At 35.0% G+C, this 21053-nt stretch overlaps 1 protein-coding gene and 2 long non-coding RNA genes across 4 annotated transcripts in view; all 3 read left to right on the top strand.

The window, feature by feature from the left end:
• Window positions 1-289: 289 nt before the first annotated feature.
• On the top strand, window positions 290-1575 carry LOC125386385. Its single transcript, XR_007226481.1, has 2 exons — window positions 290-641; window positions 950-1575. It is a non-coding gene; the product is annotated as an uncharacterized LOC125386385 (long non-coding RNA).
• A 2269-nt stretch (window positions 1576-3844) lies between these two features.
• The window catches only part of LOC100643629 (PWWP domain-containing protein 2B), a 35447-nt gene continuing 18238 nt past the window's right edge, over window positions 3845-21053 (top strand). For both annotated transcript variants that reach the window (XM_012317179.3, XM_003401356.4), the window contains exon 1: window positions 3845-4250. In XM_012317179.3, coding sequence (XP_012172569.1) covers window positions 4096-4250 — 155 coding nt within the window. In that variant the 5' untranslated portion in view covers window positions 3845-4095. The remainder of the gene's footprint in view (window positions 4251-21053) is intronic.
• Window positions 4257-19911, top strand: LOC110119950. The gene is made up of 2 exons (XR_002308475.2): window positions 4257-4968; window positions 18589-19911. It is a non-coding gene; the product is annotated as an uncharacterized LOC110119950 (long non-coding RNA).

The following is a 21053-nucleotide window of genomic DNA, read 5'->3' as shown; positions in this document are numbered from 1 at the left end:
GATTCTTCCTTTTCTTCCTCATGGGTCGTTGTCTGTTTATCTTTATCGAGTATTGAAAGGATCGATAATTTCTAACAATTCTTCTTTTTTAGTTTTTGTTGCTTGCTTCAACATTAGAATCTACTGTTTTAATACAACAGGTTACCTTATAAGATCAAATTTTTACATAAAATTTGATTAAGCTGATTTTTGGTATAGACTATGTTCAAATTATTTTGACATTTTTGGATATAATGTGTAAATAAGATTCGATTAATGTATATGTTATATATAATATTAATTAATCTGCTTTTCACAAATTATTTAACAATGAGACGATAAATAATTTTATATTAATAACAAGAAATAAGACATTACAATTGAATTCGAAGGTGACGTAATCATCTGCCAATTTATTCCAGGCTGCTTGCCGATATGGCAACAACAATAAAATCGAAGCTTACTTTTTTCAGTTGTTCTGAATGCAATAACTGCATTTCGTAGAATTTAATTTCCGTTGACACATATACAAAAGAGGAGGAACGCTTTATAAATGTACATTATAAATTATAATACATATATGTATGCCCATACAATCGTTCTTGATGTACATATAATTTAAATATTATTGTATTCTATACTGTGTCTCTTATGCAAAACGGGTATGTTTTCGAAATATTAATTTATATTTAAATAAATTTTGCGAATTTACACTTGAATTCACGTGCATATTGAAAGTGTAAAAGTTATGTTATAATTGTGATAGAATTGATGTTATAATTTCGGATAGCATCACTATGTTTCCACATTTATTACGTTAAATGATGTTTCGTGAATGTGTATGTTAATTGCAATCGTTTACCTCAATTTAGTTAACTAGCTTTAAATGTTATTTGACTAATTACTTTGCATTTAATATAATGTCCTTAAAGGCTGTTTCATTATTTCGTTAACTATTTTGTTTTTCTAGCTAGGTATATTTTTACAACATGGAAGCTTCAAGATTAATATAAGCTCATAAATGGCAAAATGAAAGAACATGCAGATCCATATCTTTTGTGGGTAGCGTGTTTCTTGTGGACGTAATTAAATTTTGGAATCTACCAGATGTGAAAGAGGTTTCTAGAACACATTGCTCGAAATAGTGTCATCTGCACGACGCTAGCTACGAATATTCAATTAACACATATACACAACTACAATGGCATATAAAAGTCTATCCGAAATATGAAAGCCGTTCAAGAGGCGTTATTTGAAGCAACAACTTCCTGCATCGGTTCTACTATCTTTCCCTTGGTATCTCTGTACGGAGACAATGATCGTTGTTCTCGCAAGAACTTATCAGGGTGTAACGCTTCCTAATTCCCTATCAGTTTAAAGAACGCCCTAAACGCTCAATATGGAACGCGCAATATTCTGAGTTGCGCAATAATATTGACAGTAGTAGAGAACTAATATCGAAGACGTATACGTAGGTCCGCTTAAATGGACTTGGTCTACGTATTACGCCGCGGTTCGAACTGTTTACTACATATATTCGATAAAGAATTGCTTGATGTAGATAAAACTTATTAAATTACATTGTCGAGCTTTCGACCTTGTCCTCGTCAATTGCTATTCGTTTCCGACCGACATTCCTCATTTTCGTCGAAGCAACTTCGGCGTTTTGTTCTTTTGTTGTATCGGATTGCAGGATCCTTTTGTTAAAGTTACGAGATGGACAGACTAGAGAAAGTTTAAACAACGCTCAGTACGGAGGTCAGCGAACAAAATCAAGTTCACGGCCGCTCCTGTCGAATTCCTGAAATATTCTTGACGTGATTTTCTTTACCGACGAGCGGAAGCAAGTGTTAGCTTGTCGTTTCTCTTTCTATCTTTTCCTTTTTCCTTGGACTTTCTCGTTTTGCCTCGCTTTGTTATGTATGTGCCAGCCCGTTTTTGTCGCTTTTTGCCGTTTTGGCCACTACAACGCGGCCAATGCACGAAAACTTAGAGTACTAGGCCGACTAAGCTGTACACTTCCGTACTCGTGAAAAGTAGAGCTCGACCTCGTTTGTTACGCGTCACCATATTGTAGCTAAAACTGTCACGAATTATTGTTTCGTAATATTCGCGATATAATTTTGGCTTCTAGTTGTTCCTTTGTTTAAATTTTTGCTTGCCTTTCTCTGCCTTCTCTTCCTTGCTCTAGCTACTTCTGATATCAACTCTGTGATTAATAGAATTAAGGAACGTAGTCAGCGAAAATGAATTCGAAAGTGAATTAAAGTTGTTTGCCGCATTTGTATCATTTACTTTATCTTCATCAATAAAATTATCACGAGAGAGTTCACAGATTAATGTCCCAGTTGATTTAAAGTCAACTTATTCATAGTACCTCTACAATTTTTCACTATTAAGCTACTATCGCATATAAAATAAAAATTGTATTTTAATCTCAGTTTACTATCTTTTGCAATGCACAGTATATAATTAACGTTTTCAATAATTATAAAAGTCTCTTGATATATTCTTCACTAAAATTATGATCTAACTATGACTCAATTTCCTGTTTCATCAAGCGTTTATCTTCTTTTATCAAAACTGGGTGGAAGAAAATAAATGATGGATCAAAAAAGTAACTAGAATCACTTCAGGAAGGTACTTTTTTGCTATCATCGTTACCTTTTTTTGTGCCAATTTATTATTAGTAAAGTTTAATTTTTCTCTTAACTCTATCATGATATGTACGTAGTAAATGTATGTATATATAATCTTAAATATTAAGAAGGATTATGTGTCACAGCTTAAACTTAGCAACTTAACAACTTATAAGAACAAGATCAATGTTAGTTTAGAAGCATAACGATTAAACTGGAATATAGCCATAAATTCTCATTGAAATATCTAAGAAATATATTCCTCAACTATCATTTTACTCATACGCCAGAATAATCACATTTATAAAATTTATTCCGATCAGTATGTATAATTAGTCCTCAAACATGGAATATGTTTCTATAGGGAGTAATGGTTCATTCTTTCAAGTTGTTCCCACCATGCTATGCAGAAAGAATGCTTACGAAAAGTATGTGTGTATAGTAGTGTATCTATAACGGGCATACAATGTGTAAAAGAAAATTCCATTCAAAACCAACTGGCTAAAATTCTGCTGGCTGGATATGATAAATTACAAGAGGAAACGTATGTTCCATTAATAAATAAGAGATAAAGCTTCAAGAAAAGAGATTTTGGGTCTTAAAACACACTATCCTCTGTATGGGGTTTGTTCATCACAGGAGAAGGGGACTGTGGATGCCTTTTACTGTCCTGAAGCAAAATAGTACAGGGCCGTATGAAGATATATTAGCTACATCCTTATTTCCTAAATTGATATCCAACATTCTTAAAAACTATGTTACAATTACTATAAAAATACGGCCTCAGTTTTCATTTTTCAACAATTCATTTCAATTTTTTTTAAAAGATTACGAAATTAGAGAAAATTGAAAATTTTATTATAATTCTACATATTTCTATATTGATTATATTACAATGTTAATAAATTAGCAAATTTCCAATACTTCGCCATCTTTATTTTTTATTCTTATTCAAATAAAAAGTAACAACATATATATATATATATCACATGGATTAACAAATTAATAAATATTTATCCAAGCATAATGGTATCGATGTACTCCACTAAATTACTAAGAATAATTATTAATATCTCCAAATATTCAATAGAAAAATAAGTTTAAGAAATATTTCTAATTTGATGAAGAGTCGAGGATTCGTAGCATGGCGTTACGAGGTTGCGTCGGCTTGGTGGGGGTAGCGAGCGGCGCATGCGCAATGGGGAACGGCTGCCCAGCTGTGCACAAACGTGAAATGCGGCGCGGCTGGCGGTGGTGGCTGCTAGGAAAGCAAGCGAGCGAACAAGCGAGCAAGCGAGCAAGCAAGCAGGCCGAGACTGCCCTCCTGTCTCCCCCACCCCAAGCATGCCTCGCAGAGCCCATGGCCTCCGTATACACGGAGGAGAGTGAGGCAGCCCCAGCCGCTCCTCACGTCATCCGCTGAGAGAGAGACGACGGGTCTCGACACGGCGAGGAGCAATAATTCTAACGAGCCAAGATGGCGGCGGACACGGTGGCCCTGTCCGCGCTCACGCTCGCCAGGGGCGACAAGATCCTCGTGACCGTCGAGTCCGCGCTACCGGACATCATCGTCGTGTCCTTCGTTCACGGTGCCAAGTGCTTCCAGGGCGCCTTGCTCGACGCCACCAAGAGGTAAGCGTAGCTGCTACCAGAGCTCTCATCGTACCTCCAGAGCTCTTCTTCCTTCCTTTCTCTATCTCTTTCTCTTTCTTTCTCTTTATCGCTTACTTTCCATTCTTTCTCTCTTCCTGTGCTTTCATCCTGTACGACGATTCGTTCATTTGAATCTCAGAATCAGCCCCTGTTCTAATCATTCGCACCAACCGATATTGTATCGTGGTGCGAATTTGTTTTGACCGATCGTCGGTCGAAGGAACCCACTAGCAAGCATGTCATGCTGCCGTTGTTGCTATTAGCCAACGTCTCGTAGTCATCGCGATATTGTTTGTTATGTGTATATATATATGTGTATATATATATGTATATATATATATACACACACACATATATATCGTGCTCTATTGTGAGACTATGTAACATCGTGTTTGTGTACTTATATGTGTGTTCTTACATGTGTGTGTATATCAGTGCGCGTGGTGAAAACGTATTCGATAAGAACGTATGTAGTGATCACGAAACGGTCCCGATTGACGAAATTAATATTGAAGCTACAATTAAAGGCCGCATTTCTGACCGTCAGCGAGCGACGGACGGAGGATTGGAAACTTGCTTGCTAACCATCGCTGTTGCACGACAATCGCTCACTAGGAAATTTACGTGCCACACAAACGTTAGTTTACCCCTTGCCTTAAAATTTTGAATCCACTTGTGGCGTGGATTACACGACCAGGTAGACTATACTTGTATCCAAGCTTAATGTTGACTCTAATTTTAATTCCAGACTATGAGACTGGTTTACTGAATGTAGATTTCATACGAGCAACTGGTTAGGAACCACACTGATCCATTCCATAAATTGAAAAGTAGAGAAAAGTAATGATGAAATAGAATTTACAATTGTTTGTACCATCCTTTTACGATAGTCAAATTCGGAAGTAAGTCATTTATTCTTGCAGAAGTTTTGGACATTAATCATGTAGCTACATAAGATTGAGCGATTTGGATAAAATGAAACTCTACAGCCATGTGTAAACGTGTAAAATATAAGATCAGAGGTTAACAATTCGTATCAGACAAATCTTATTACTGAGATCACAGTCTTTTCATTTTAAAGATTCAACTTTACCTAACAAGAATCAAATCAATGTTTGGTCTATCTTTCCACTTTAATTTTGCGCGTTAGCGATGAACTTGTTCTTCGGAATCATCGAACACGTTTTCAAGTAACTCAGACGCGATCTACTTAGTGAAACGCCGCCACTTTCGGTCAGCCAATGGACTTCTCTGCATGAAAACACGATTACACAGCCACGGGGTTGAAAAAGTAAATTTTCACGATCTTGAAGATTTCTCGACCGTGAAACAGGGGGTAGTAGCCGTTGGTCGTTGCCGGTTACGTGCTCTGCATATCGTAAGTCTTCTTGCAAAGCGGCTTTCATTCCGCAAACGGAAGTAGTTTCACGATGACTCGTGTCTCGTGACGTGACTTACGCCCTCCGCAAAAAGTCGCCGTCGCGTCGCCGTCGCTGGGAAAAGTTTTACGATCACGATGGCATCATCGTTTTATTAAAATTTTATTTATTTCGCTGAGATAAATCGGATTTGTTTTATCTCATCTTTGTTTTCCTCACTGTGCTTCATCGTTGATGGGATTACAATTAAATTGTGTATGGAAGTGTCATATTGCTTGTTCTATAGTACTAATGACATTGCTCAAACTAACTGTATTATGATACTCTGATATTTATATATTATTTTAGGTATAGACAGTGTAATACGATATTATTTTTTAACTCTTTACCGAAGCTTATTTTGTATAGGGAGTTTGCTAGGTGTAGGGATACAATGTAATATCTATTATTTAAAAATGTTGTATTAGCTTTGATCTTCCACAGGGATTTGTGAGGAATTATAAGGCTTTGCTACATATGGGAATTATAACACAATAGGGAGTGTTTTTTTACACGTTACTAGTGAGTTAATTAACAAGAAGATAGTAATTGTTCTACTTGCAGCAGTACGGTATACCGATAGATAAAGACAGAAACTGGTTTTGTAAAGTTTGTATTATGATTTTACACGTAGAATAGAAACGTTTGGGCTGAAGTTTTGTATCAGATTGCTTTACTATGTTTTACGGTCTTTCATCGTGAATTCTGAAGTTCTTACCCCGTTCAGGTGTCTTTGGTATTAAGCAGATTGCAATCACAGTGCTCATGGCAATAGAAAGTTATTAAAGTGGGATAACACTAGGCATGGAGCAGTAATGTTATAACGTAATGTTGCATTTAACCACAAAAATTCTGCAATTTAAATCTTGTGTCAGATTACCTTTACGGGTATAAAAAGAAATCGCGTATTTATAAATTCCTTATATCTTTATCAGCAATTCGAGGGATTATGATTAAACTGTTTGTGCTGTGTATGAGTAACAAGTGTTAAAAAGCTGTGTTAAATGAATCTTACGACTTTCACATGTTTAAATTTATGAATTACGGTATAGCAATAATGAGGTCACATGTGTCACTTTAATCGTCAATCTTCAGTTTAATGAAATTTAGTTATTATATATCATTGCATTATTTATAAAGTGTCAGAAATAAATCAGTATGGAATTCGATAAAAGACTATATTTTACAAATTTCTACTAATCATTTAGGTATCCAATTTTGTATTTAATTATTTACGCATCAATAAAAATGCTTGTAGCGTTAATTATCTTTAACATAACTTTCTTAAACACATTCCCCAAATGTAGATTACCGAAATAAATTTCATCCGTTGTCTGAAAGGGACAAGGAAACGTTGATTATAGTCGTTATATATATTGGTTATAGTCACTATATATTTTAACTTTCTCGAATGCTCGTTTGGTGTTATACGTGTCACAGTAAACTGCTTTATTTCGTCCACGAGGTTGATATTATTATTGAAAAAGGCTATGAAATCGTGAGTCATACTCGACGAACGCTGCCTTGTTCATACAGTCATTGCTGATTTCACTGTATGGCGGTGAAAATTCAGCTTGACACGAAACCGATTTTAAACTGCTCGAAGGTGTCTTCGTCCGTCCGTGTCCTACCCTATAATCGATACTAAATGTATCATTAATCATTTTTTGTTGTACAATGTCATTTATTTAATTCAATCAGCTCGAATTATATATAATTAATATTATAATTTAATAAAGAGGTATGTGAGAAATTGCATGTAATAATTTTCATGCTTAAAATAAAAAAGAACTTTGTCCCAAATCTTAATTATCTTGATAATAGCAATTTACGATTAAGTTTCCATTTCTTTTCATGAATTTATTGATCTTCAAGATAATAAGATAGTTGGACTGTGACTTCGAGATTGTCGCTACTAAATTACAGTGTATTCAATTTTCTCTTTTAGGATTAGAAAATTGCTGGGAAAGATGAGAATATCGGATTAAGAAAGAATAGCAAGTATGCTGAGGCATAGAGAAAAAGGAACTTCTTTTTTTACCATTAATTATTTCAAAATGATTCAAACATGTTATCATCAAGAAATAAAATAATTTTTTATTTTCCTCGCACTTGCCTACTTCGTTTATCATTTTCAACTCTTCGATTTTTGTAACATCGAAGTAAAAAATAAACAACACACGAGCGGACCAACATCAGTACAATTTCCAATCGATCCGAAACACCAGTCTTTCCCCCTTTGAATTCGTCCAGCCTTGTTACGCGTCCAGTGTTTCTTATTGGAATTTTGGCTCGTCTCTGTTGCGTCTTTTCAAAAAGCTCCTCTCGTGGTTGAGAAAATTTACATTCTTCCGGTGAAGTTGCGCGTGTGATCGATGATGACCGCGCATGTATAGCGTATACATTAGCCAGAGCACAGAGCATAATAAAAAGGAACCACGCTGTCCGCGTTCCGACGCTTTTTCCATTACGTAAGTGTATCATCGTGACGCTAATAACATGTTTCTGCCCCGGTCGATGGATCCTGTCACGAAATTCGAAATATCGCATACGCGTCTGCCTGCAAATCAGGCTCATTTTTAATGAAACAAATTGTATTTAATAAAGCAGTGAGTTGCATCTTCGGTCGGTGACAGTGTGATCTCCGACATTTGAAAAGTTACGTTTTAGTATTACGAAAGATGTTCAGTGTTGTTAATACGTTGTCCACTACGGTGGTCATCGGTGATCCGAGTTTACTAAATCTTTTAGAATGATTAAACTAAAATGAATTTCATGGGCTAAAGAATGTTCAACGACGCGAATGACTGGGATAATATTGTCAGAGAAAAGCGAGTAAATGCAATATAATATTTTGCAAAAGTTAAAAAAGCATGGGAATATTCCAGCAATTATTTGGAAGAGCTGTTGTAATAAGGAGACAATTGCACTTTCCAATGATTCGAGTAAACCAACAGAAACCAACTCAATATCAATTAAAATCAAATCACTTTTTGCAACGTGGTATAAATTAATGATCAATTAATACTTATAGTAACAACATTTTGTATATTTGAATATGAAACATATATCTTTTTTCGCCTCCGATAAACACAATTTAAATTTTTCCTCTTTGCTGAAGCGATCTCTTCAATTTCTGTTTAAAATTATACTTTGGATAAAATTAGTTTCAATGAGTGAATGACAATATTGTTATGAAGTTTTCTGTATTCTTTGGAATTTTCATTACAAAACCACTGTTATGGTTTAGTAATACCTTTGCAATTACTTGTTGAATTTGAGGAGCTGTTTTCTTTTTCCTTTGATGTAGATTGCAATCGCTGTAGAGTTATCTCTTAACATTTCCTTCTACCTAACATTTCAAGAATAGAGTTAATAAGGGGTGCATATAAAGACATTCAGAAATGGAAATTTCTTTCTAGGGAATGTTAGAATTATGTCGGAGATATGTATATTTTACAGAACATTTACTACCTTAGGGAAGTTCATTAGGAAAATGGGTTAGTGTAGAAGTACTATTCAAGATTTAGCGTTTTCTTAACAAAAATAGTAATTAACTCGAAATGTGTCTTCAAGTTGTATCATCATCTAGAAAATTATTAAATAAAGCTTGAAGCTAAGAACAAACTATCAAAGAGAGGTGTATATAAAATCGTACAAAAATCTTGTGTACGATTGACTTATTTTTTAACGGAAACCAGCAAAATTTAATTTAAAATATGCATTGAAGTCTACAAGTATTTCTGTAGTATTTTAAAGAGTACAATGCACAGCGAGCATAAAAGTATGATGTAAAGAAAGGAATATGAGCTTAGAAGTCTATAACAACCGAAGAAACATGCAGGTCTTATTCACGTACAAAGGCATCGAACAGAGTAACAAGAAAACTTTCCACGTTAAAGTATTCCCTGTTCATCGAGTTCCAGTCGTGAATATAAAAATCTACGGAATATCGATCGTGAATGAGGAAATCTTAAAAAATTATCCCCATTCCCTATTCGTTATAAATTACGATCAATTATTCCAAAAATTATTCATAAATTCAATCGATCGATATTCGTTCGCGAAATCTGCGATTACTGCTGAGAGAAGAAATAAATAAGCCATCAGAAGGAAACAAAACAAAGAAAAAAAAAACAGAAAGGAAAAAGCAAAGAAACATGGAAAAAGTTAAAAGTGAAGATCGTATCGAGACATTAAAGGCGAGATAAGCTTGTCTGGAAGGAAAAAAGCGGCGGAAAGAGAATAAATAAAGGAAGCTTGTATAACGCCAACCACTTGGCTTAAATCGAATGCCTTGGACCCGCACCTCTTTTTTTATTTTTATCTTTTCCAACGTTTCGCGTCCATTATCTTCGACGTGGACAAGACTTTAATTAACGCGAAATATTTCGAGGAAATAGCATTGTCTATGATTACAAAGGTACCTGGTGACGAGGACGTTGTGCGATGCAATTTTCTCCTCGTTCGATCACGTTGCAGTTTTGCATTAGTTTATGAAAATACGCCTCTGGCGTAGGTTACTATTTTCTGGAATGTGGCGGATATTTTAGACGTTACGTCTTCCACGAGTTAGGACGAGGAGATTTTGAAAGATTCAAGGAGTTCAGGTAGATTTATCCTTCACCGGATGATGATGAAATGTGGTAGGTAGAACCTTCAGTATATGAATTAATGGCCAGCGACGAACGTTTGGGTGGAGGAATTTTCGAATAGCGAAACTATCGTTTTCTTTCATAGCGATTAGTCTATTTTTACAACATTTAGTTGGCGATTTTACGTTCCTCCTTCCATCGTTATCTGTTCCTTTAGTTCTCGATTTTAAAATCCGGTAGATCTGCCATTGTATCCTTATCTTCGGATCTTATCGCCTCGCGCTCATTATCTGTTATTCGATCGAAATAATAATGTATAACAATCTTTCGTGCAACGATAACAACTAATTGAAAAGTACGCTGCATTTACTATCTTCCGCTCCATCTTAAACGACGAACATCTTTCGTAATTGTATTTCCTTCGATATTCATGACGTAAGTGTTACGGTTCAAGCCGTTTCGTCATTAAAACACTCGTATCATTTTTTTTTCTTTCCAAATCATAACGAACTTGTTAAAAATTTGTTCGTTATGAAGCTCGTTCCTTTTTTTTATTCTTTTGCATCAATTTTCTTTTTTTTTCTTTTTAATTTCAGTATTCAGCTTTTAGTAGAATGAAATACGAGATAGCGCGACTAAAAATGTAACACGAGGACTTCATTCCTACAAATTAAAATTACCTCATTTTCGCGAAAACCCGAAAATTTTTCGCGCACTCGGAAACGGGAAAGGTGTTACAACCTGTTTGCCATAACAGCAGCTGCAAGCACAAGAATTGCTCGCGATTTCTCTCGCAATTTTCGCGAATTTCGTTGTTTTCAAACGTTTATACTTCGGCTTATTTTACGTAAAGTTTAACACTTGCTCTTACGTCTTGTCGTTTGCCGATAGTTATCATGCATGTTTTTGTACTTTTATACGTTTTTTGTAAGAAAATTAGAATTGTATAGATGATAATGATGTGGGGATTGGAGTAAAATTAATTATAAGTGTTTTTCAAAATCGATATTGTAACTTTACCACGATAGAACAGATTTATAGATTACCTAGATGCGGTTATATAAAATTCATTCGTTCAGAATAAATTAAACATTTACAATCACGTTTATTTATTCTATACATTTTATTATGAATGTATTAGGTTTTATTCCATTTATCTATTTTGAATGTTGAAACGATTATAATTATCTTTAACAGGGAATCATTGATGTAAATTTGTAATATCCTGGATAATTTCCTGAATGATGCAACGCCAAATTATATCTAATTTGTTTCTCTTACTTAATATTGTATTACTCTCGTATAAAATTAACAGTGGATTTTCAATATTCTATATAATTTTGAATCTTTCCAAATCTATCGAATTTACAAGTTTCCACATTACATCCTCTTGATACGAACACAAACTTCAAAGTTGTCCAAAAATTCCAATGTAACAATGTTCTCGATGGTTTCATCGATCGTCCTACTATAGAACTATAGAAGTAAAATCATCCACGATCCCATCTCGTCTCGTAGAATCATCCGTGTTACCGATGGTCGGAATAAAATCGTCGACGTTCACGAAACCGCGTCAGACTACGGCCATTAACATTTAACACCCGCATCGAATCGTCGCCAGATACGAGCCGGCCGTAAATTCGTCGCTTCGATCGATATGTGTCGCGCTGATGTGCTCGAGGGGAAGCTCCGAAATCATCTCCGTGGTTCCTCCGCTCGGTATTCCTCGATTTCGTTATTTCACTGCGAATAACGTGTCAGAATGATTGCGCGTAAATAAACGAAATGAATTGTCATATTGGAAAATTATTCAATTATTTGAAAATTAAGTAACTTAGTCTATGATCTGTTGCGTATCTCTGTCTCCGATCCAATATCAATGGACATTGAAACGAAACGTTATTTTCTATGGAATAAATTTGTTCGAATATTTGGCGTGCGTTAAATGATTTTTATATATTTCAGGAACACAGGATACATATAAAACGTGAATATATGTATGAAATATCGAAGGTAGAATACCCGTTATAGTATTTCATAGATGAAAGAGATTTCTGCTTAGATTCCATCTGTTTAATAGTGTTCATATAAATATTAATTCGCATAAAGGTGCGTAGCAGATTTTCAAGCAAGGCTTTTTACAAGTAAAAATAAAAATGCTATCTCTGTGTATTATCATGGCCAGAGAACGAAAAAGGGAATTTTATTTCCTGATGGAGTCGCAAATGGCACCCTATTCCGCAGCCCAGTGACTTTACTTTCTACCACGTTCCAAGTAATAAATATATTTTCTTTTTCGTCGTGCTTTCACGCTGGATTTTTTCGTTTTCCTTCTTGTTTCCTGTTCGAGCGCTACTTATGGAGTATTTAAGAATGAAAATGAAGCCGGGTCATTAACATAATGTCGGTCTCGATGCATTAATGCGACGACATTGGAGTTCCGTCTCTCTGTTTTTGTTTAGATCTTTCTTTTTGCGGACCTTTTTATTGGAAGTATCATGATACGTTGATTGCCTTCGTCGTTGAAACGTGGAATTCACGCGAAACGCTAGATGATTTTAATTCTTGGTTGCTAGCCGCGAGTTTCCGTTGATGAGTTGTACCATCGTTGGATAAAGGTCGAAGGATTTATAGATGGCAGGGGAAGATGATGATCTTCGAGAAATGACACAGTGGAAGGATGATTTATCTAAATTCTAAACGTGCAAACATTAATCATTCTTCGCGCGTTCTTTTCCTTTTACGGTCTCGTACGTAACCGAGGTTCTAATCGTGTGTGAGCATTTATTTATAGTTGATGTTAACTTAACCTGCTTAATGTTATACACGCAATCGATCTCTATAAATTGGATAAATTGTAATATGTTTAATAAATAAGAATGGCAACGAGAGCATCGTTACTGTATTTACTGTAATATATTTGATATATTTAGCAACTGAAATTAAAGCTAATAACGGTTTTGTTACAAACGTGTATACGCGAGATACGCTTTGTAACGTAAATACACGCATTAATTTATATTAATTCAAGTAGAAAGACCGAAGTTTTTAGCGGAAAATTTAGATTCAAATTTAATGTAAAACATAGGACACTAGAAACGATTGTGGTATCAAATAATGAACAGGTCATAGTCGAAGCTTATAAATTTTCATGGTATTTCTGTTTCCGTAATAAATACGCCCGCGATAATTTATGTCGTGACTGTTGCTATTAAAAATTTGAATATTGTTTACGAAGATCAAAGTTTGATAGACTTTTGTTTCGTTTGAATCGTTTTTAGAGCTAATGAAATATTAAAAATATTTTTTCGAATAAACGATGTTACGTTGTTTCATCTTCTTTTTTAAAATAAGAAATTTTATTTCATTATTTTTATTGAGAATCAGAATGTCAGCATCGGATTTGGATTAGAAATCTTTCCTCGCCGATATTATCACAACTGTCGAAGAAAATTTCATTCTCGTCTTTGTTATAACAATTTAGGTTCGATTACACCTTAATTCTAATTAAGGTTAATTTATCACAACTGTCGAAGAAAATTTCATTCTCGTCTTTGTTATAACAATTTAGGTTCGATTACACCTTAATTCTAATTAAGGTTAATTTATAGCTTAAAACATGAATGAGAAGCTTTCTGACAATTCCATTTACACGATTCTGATCATAGAAACAGGTCACCAGAGACTAATTGATGCAACAGAGAATTCCGACTACACCACGGGGCCGAATACCAAGATCCTTGAACGTATAATTCGCCGAAAAAAGACACAAGAGCAACGGTGCTCTTAATTAGCCACGCTTTTGTACGGCTTTTATGCTAGTTCACAAAGTTGCTGTAACAGGGTTCGAACTTGCGAGGTGAAAGTGAAACGGGGCTTAATTACATTATAACGAGCCAAGTACACAGCACGGATTCTTTCACTTTGTCTTCGGCCTGTCGAGCTTAATGGAGCCTTTTCGTGCCTCCCAATCGTAATACATTCTTACCGACTCATCGATTTCGATAAAATTCCGCGATCGTTGTGCTTCTTTTAATCTTTTCACTGTCTATGCTTTCGGAATAGTAATGGTACGAAGCTTTGTTTTTTTTCTTTATCATTCTTTATCTTCGAATTTAGCGAATGAAATTGTACAATTTTTATCACTCAGTGCATATAGTAGTTAAGATTAGATTAAGTAATTCCAGTAATTTCGATTAGATCACTTTAGGATATTTAGTATTATTTCGCGTTATAACAATTCTACGCGATAAACATTTTTGTTCATATATTCGGAAAATAACATTTCGCGATCGTTTTGTATCTTTCTCTATTGATGTCTCGGGATAGCGAGAACATTTCATTATCCTCGATCGTTGGCATCGAGGTTCGTGAATAAAGTTATTCGTCAAAATTCTCAGGCCTCAAGTAATATCATTAATTCACAACGACATATGTTACCTAATATTAGAGTATTTAATGTCTTACATCACGTAACAACAGAATTAAACGAACGTGGATTATCGGGACTCGACGTTGCGATAACAAAATGAAGAAATGGAAAATCTATCGGTACTTTTATCGAATTCTCGTTGCGCAGTATTTTTGCCATAAAATCACCTCTCGATACTAGAGGTACTCTTCTATCAGTCGAGGTACGGTTTTATTTGTTATATGTCACAGTTTTTAATTTTAAGCCTGGGAATTAATAAAGATTATAATAATATAATAACGGTATATGCATATTTATAAAGCGTAGCAGTAATGTTTATTATAAATAACATAAAAAAGGAGTACACCGATCGCAGAATCTTTGTAACGATATATTTTTAGCGTAACCAGCGCCGGTAAGGCTGTAAAATCGCATATCGTGTTAATAATACCCTATTCTGTCGCTTATTCTATTCATTTGCATAATAATTACCTTGCCCCATCGTGGTCCCATAATAAATTCATAAATCAAGATAAACAACGAAAGCTGGATTCGTTTCGTACTGAAATTACGAAACGTTTTCCTGATCATTATCTCTTTGGTAACATATCGAACCTAGTTGAGAAAGAAAGAAACATGAACGACCTAGAAAAAGGTGTGAATCGAGATGAAGTTATGCTACGGTTACTTTATAATAGATCTGACGTCACTAATTTATTCAACGACTCTTTTTATTCCTTAGGAATATCAGACTATAAAATTTTAGAACAACGTTCAAGGTATCAAGCAAAGATTATAACGTTACCTGCTTCGTCGTAATTTCATTTGTTTATCATGAAATTCAAAACTTTTATCGTTGATTTAAAATTTACTTCTTCTGCTGTGTTTTCTAAAATTTGACAGGGCTTGTAAATTTTCCCATCGATTATACGTAATTGAGAAAATGACGAAGCTTTATTTTTATTGACAATGAACATCGGTATATCTTTGAATTTAATGCCCATTGAGGTGTAGGTGGTAACGTTACTCGCATATTCTAATACGTCTGAGAAAGTGGTTGCTTATGTTTCTTCTGGGAAAAAAATACTGCCTACGTATGTATTGGATCTACGTAATAGATATACGAAGTAGATCAAGCTGATTAAATGATGACTAGTCGTAAGTCTAAGAGTATTGAGTTCAGAGAATCGAATTGAATAGGGACGTTATAGAAATAGCAGTCGTGAGAAATGAACTTTGAGATTCACTTGAACTTGAGTAACGTGTACGGAATACGCGAGGCGAGTTTCAGCCTTTACCAACCATAAGTTACATATCCAAAGGAGCAAATGTTGGCACGATCCATTTTAGTTTCTCAACTCGTCTAGCTTCGAGTTTCATTCGAATATGAAAAACATACATACGTATATAGAATGCACGAGGCGATTTAGAAAACCATGCATAAAGTATGTACGAAGCCGAGGAAATAAAAATCAGATTCGTACATTCTTTTTCGATTTCTTCGTTCGTAAAAGTTGCAAATTTACTCGAACCTGTGCAACTGTTTCCGCAACAATTTTAATTTATGTTTACTTGTTGATGGAGGAGTTTCTCACTCGGTTCGTTAAAAAGTTCGAAATATCATAATTGATTCAAAATTGGCGTATAATAAGGAGATTAAACTAAGATTATTTTATCTTTTTAATTGCTGTAACCACTTTTCCAAATGAGAACTGGTTTATTCTTATTTAAATGGATCGCCCGCTTTTATCAGTAATGATATAAGTAACGATATAGCTGTTCTTTTTTAATGGAAATAATTCCAAACTTTTGAGAACAGCACAGTTTCATGCATCTCGAGAACTATTTCATACAGCGAGAACTATTTTACACATTTCTAAGTGGAACAGTTTCTTTTTAAAATATAAACCACATGTGCCAAGCGAAATAGACTTCTCCAAGTAAATGTTTCGCAAGGGATAGTCGTTACGTTGAAAAGCATTATATTAATAATTGGAAACTTATATTTTCTGAAATAAATGAAAATTTGCAAAAAATGATAATCAAATATCAGCTTCTCCCAATGTCGAACATTCAATATCAAACAGGATCGAAGTAAATTCACTTTCGTCGCAAGAGACTCTTGTTTTCTTTCACGAGATCGAAGCGTAATGATTAATTTGCACGCAGAAGCGCAATTTCTCGCTGACCTTGATCACGTCTGCGTTTAACAAATGGGATGGATGAATTTGCATTGTTTCGTGCCATATCGTGGTTCGTGCGGATCGTAGTACCCACCGTTTTGGTGCTTGATTGATGGCCGTCCTAATGACTCCTCTTGCAAATCGTCGTGGAAATCGTCCATCCTAGCGGCTCGCTGGGGAAAAGCAATATACAGTATTGTCACTGGCAGCCGGACGTAGCTTGTGTGCTGCACGGCTCTATCCTGTATATAACGGGTGTACAAACTAAATGTTTCCATAGAATTTCAAGGAATATCTGCCTTGTTTAGCACGTTTACCCGGTGAAAGGTGGAATATTGTTTAACCATGTTTGTATTTCCTGTGCCACTTGCTTAATTCTCGTGATCCTTAAACGCGAAAGATATGTTTTTATCGAAATATAGAAAAATTGAAATGAAAACCATATCTTAACGTATTAAAACATAGAACTGAAAGAATATATTTTTCTTGGCATTTAGTTAAGATATAGAATTCGGAACAGTGCAATATTAATGGTATTGTAAAATATAATATAAATAGCTTTTACACTGTAGATCTGTTTTTATAAAATGCATAATCTTTTATATAACGTTGTCCAAGCAAATCTTCGATTATTCTACTCTTGCAGTTATCTCGCAGCGACTTTAAGTTCATATGAACGTTACTAGGGGGTCTCAGCCTCAGATAACTCCAGGAGTCCCAGCATTTACACAAGTCACCCTAATCCCGTCTATTTTAATACGAGCAACTTAACATGTCTCCTTAAAATACTTTCAATATACACCGTTGAACGTCGTACGATCGAATTTTCTGAGATTTCTATGGAGATACATAGACTAAAAGGAATTTTCTTTTATTTGAAATCCTCATCGGGATCGAATAAATGGAGAAGGACCGAAGTGGCTGGAAATAATTCCCTGATTGAAACGGTAGGAATGAAATTTAAACAAAGGACAAAATTGACCGTGATCGATCGCGCTGGTCCGAAGGCGGCGTTAAAAAGATCAGAGTTAGCTTTCTCGTGGTATTATATTTAAACAGCTCCGATTCAACGGTGGCCTGATTCAATTTGGATCCTATAAATACAATTTCTTTGTACACCATCGTTGTCTAAGTTACTCACGATGTTCTCGTTAATCTTCACCAAAAACAATTAAAAATTCTTCAGGGGATCTGATCTTCTCGCGTAGATTGTAAACACTCTACTCTCTTCTGAGCATAACAGTCGTCTTTGTAGCAATCATCGCTGATGAGTTGAAAGTTTGGTTCGGCGCATAGATAGACGCATAAAAGCGAATGAGAAAGAAAATAGAAATTGTCAAAACAGAATTTTTCGAACGATTTAAATGTGTCGAAAATTGGAAGAATTCTATATAAGAAGGATTCTATCAGAAGGATCTAAAAGTTCCTGGACAATATTGGAGCAAATTTTACGCGAAAATGATTTCGTTTATATTTTAACTTATCTATCAGAACTCGAGTAATATATAATACGCTATATCTGTTTTCAGCATCTATCTAATATTCATTTGCATTTCAATTTTATTCTTATTAGTTGGATATGTATGCATATTCGCGTTTTTACGAACACGTATCATATTACACGACCATGTATTACTGAATACGTACCGCAAAAAATATCCTACTGTGAATATTTTAGGCATGTTTAATGGTGCATTCTCTATGTTCTAGTTATTAATTTCGTCGATTATCGATTCTCTGAAGAATGACTTGACTAAACTGTTGGATATTTGATACGTCGAGAGAAGTTGGGCCCTGAATTAACGAAATCATGAATTTTTATGATGTGCAAAACGGTTCGACCGCCTTTGCGGTTCCGTTGAAAGTTGTCAATGGACGATGTAGCAAATGGATGAAGTAAATTTTGCGGCCGTGGCAACTGTACGGGCTAGAAACGCATGTGGCCAAGGCTCTGCTGGAACGTTTTAACGCCTAAGGCAGTCTACATACACAGTGTCTCATGGAATATCGGGTCATTCTATAAATTCATACGAATTTTTAGAATACGTGACAAACGACATAAAAATATTCATTCTACATTGATTTATGTAATATTCTATATTACGTCGAAAGTTCAAATACCACTCTGTCACAATACATCAGTTTTATATTTTAGTTTAAATCTTTTCACGCGACCAGAAACAACGCCGTCTCTCGTTTTCTCAAGTATAAAGTCGTTTTAACGCGAACGAACGTCGGGAGACGAAAATAAAGGACAGATCTTATATAGACTATCGTTATATATGCAATATCTTATTTATGTAATATTCGGTTACGAAATAAAATTATGCTCGATTGTATACAGCGTGCGTCTGTACGACGTGCGAGGAAAGTTAGCTGATGCATGACTTTTGAAGTACACGGTATACACGGACGATAGTGGTACACGTACACGTAAGGTGTGAATAACGCAATAATGTGCGGTACGGAACGAGTTTAAAATGTTGCCACGGCGGAAAAAAGATATTCCCAACCGTGGGAAACAATTGGACTTTCCTGCGGTCCTTTTGTTACATATATTGAACTTGTAATTTGGAATATCGCGTCTTCGTTCCGAATATACCCACGATATCGAGTGAAAAATAATATTACGAGCTGCTGCATCGAGTTTAATCGTCACTTATACAGTGCGCCCACGCTTTCATCGATATCTTCCGCTGAATTTTTATATTCATTGATTTCTTGCTTTTGTGTTCCTCGAAAGCAGGAAAATATATTTTAAACTTCGTAATTTTTACACTTTGATAAAAATACCGAAATTAAAATAAAACTGGGATGTACTATGAGAAATTGAAATAGGATATCGATGAAGGTATCGAAATAAAAAACATAGAATATCACTGGACGAATTGGAAGAACAGCGTATGTATTATGTTTCGTAATATACGTAACGCGATCACACGTAAGTCACATTTTAAAAAAGAGAATAAAAGTATATTTATCAGCTTTTTCTCCTGTGATCATATTACATAAATCTAAGATTTATTCTTGGTATTTCCCAACTGTGTCTCGTCCATCCTACGACCGAGTAACACAATTACAAGGCTCGTGCAAAAATTATTCATCCCTTTCGGGTCACAAGGACTTCATTATCATCGTGTACACAATCTGTATGTCGTTTAACATACAATACGTTCCTTTATATCTAGCGCCACGCACTCCAACCTCCTGTTATTAACACGTTTCCTTTCCTTCTCTCCCTTTCTCTACTGTGTTTTACTCTTTCCCTCTCTCCCCTTTTGCATACGGGAATGGCTTATTACCTCGGCGATTCATGTTATTTCGTTGAACTTACATCGCGGACAACGATAAACTTTGAAGAAAACGTTCGGACGGGGTGTATCTTTATCGAGACGTTTTACTCTATTGTTAAAACTTTTCCTTCGCCGGTAGAGAATGGTCGAGTCCCGTCCGTGGAAAAGTTTCTGCAACTTGGTATTACGGCTCGTGTTTTTTCCGCTCTCCAATAACTGTCGTGTGGCCACGTTCGCGAAGTTGGAAAAATGAGAAACTCTATTCGTGGCGAATGAGTCGTGATATTGATTAAATTTATCGTTGTTATACGTTTGAAAATTCTTCAAGCCAGGAGAAGACAAAGGAAGAGAGTGAAATAAAAAGTGAAACTCCACTGTGAAAGTTGCCCAATAAACTTATTTACCTTTAGTATTTGGCGAAATTTTCGACGATTTATTGATTACTTTATCGCTTATTAATAGGATGCAAATGTTTAGGCATTTGTGGGAAATGTGAAAGTCCAAAAATGCGTATGACGCATATAATATACAGAAATATATAAAACATCCAAAGTATAATACGCGTTATAATATTTTATGGTTAAAGATATCTTTACGTAGCTTCTATTTCTTTACTTTTATTTACAACAATATGAATTTGCATAAAATATCCGCTTACTTATTATTGAACTTCAATTACTTAGTACTTAACGACATTTTTTAAGACTCACTCATTTATTTTTATATCGTTAATTTAAATTTAAAATAATTCTAAACTACTTATTTAAATCCCAAACGGTGTAAGACCATAACCATGTAATATCGTGCGAAGATGACGAGGAAAAGGGAAGATCGTAACAATTGTGTAATTTTTCACGAAAGGGCCTATTCGATAGGAGGACA

This window comes from Bombus terrestris, chromosome 15 (genome assembly GCF_910591885.1).
Source record: "Bombus terrestris chromosome 15, iyBomTerr1.2, whole genome shotgun sequence".
Lineage (NCBI taxonomy): Eukaryota > Metazoa > Arthropoda > Insecta > Hymenoptera > Apidae > Bombus > Bombus terrestris.
The sequence above is the reverse complement of the archived record's forward strand: the minus strand, read 5'-3'. Positions and strand labels throughout refer to the sequence as shown.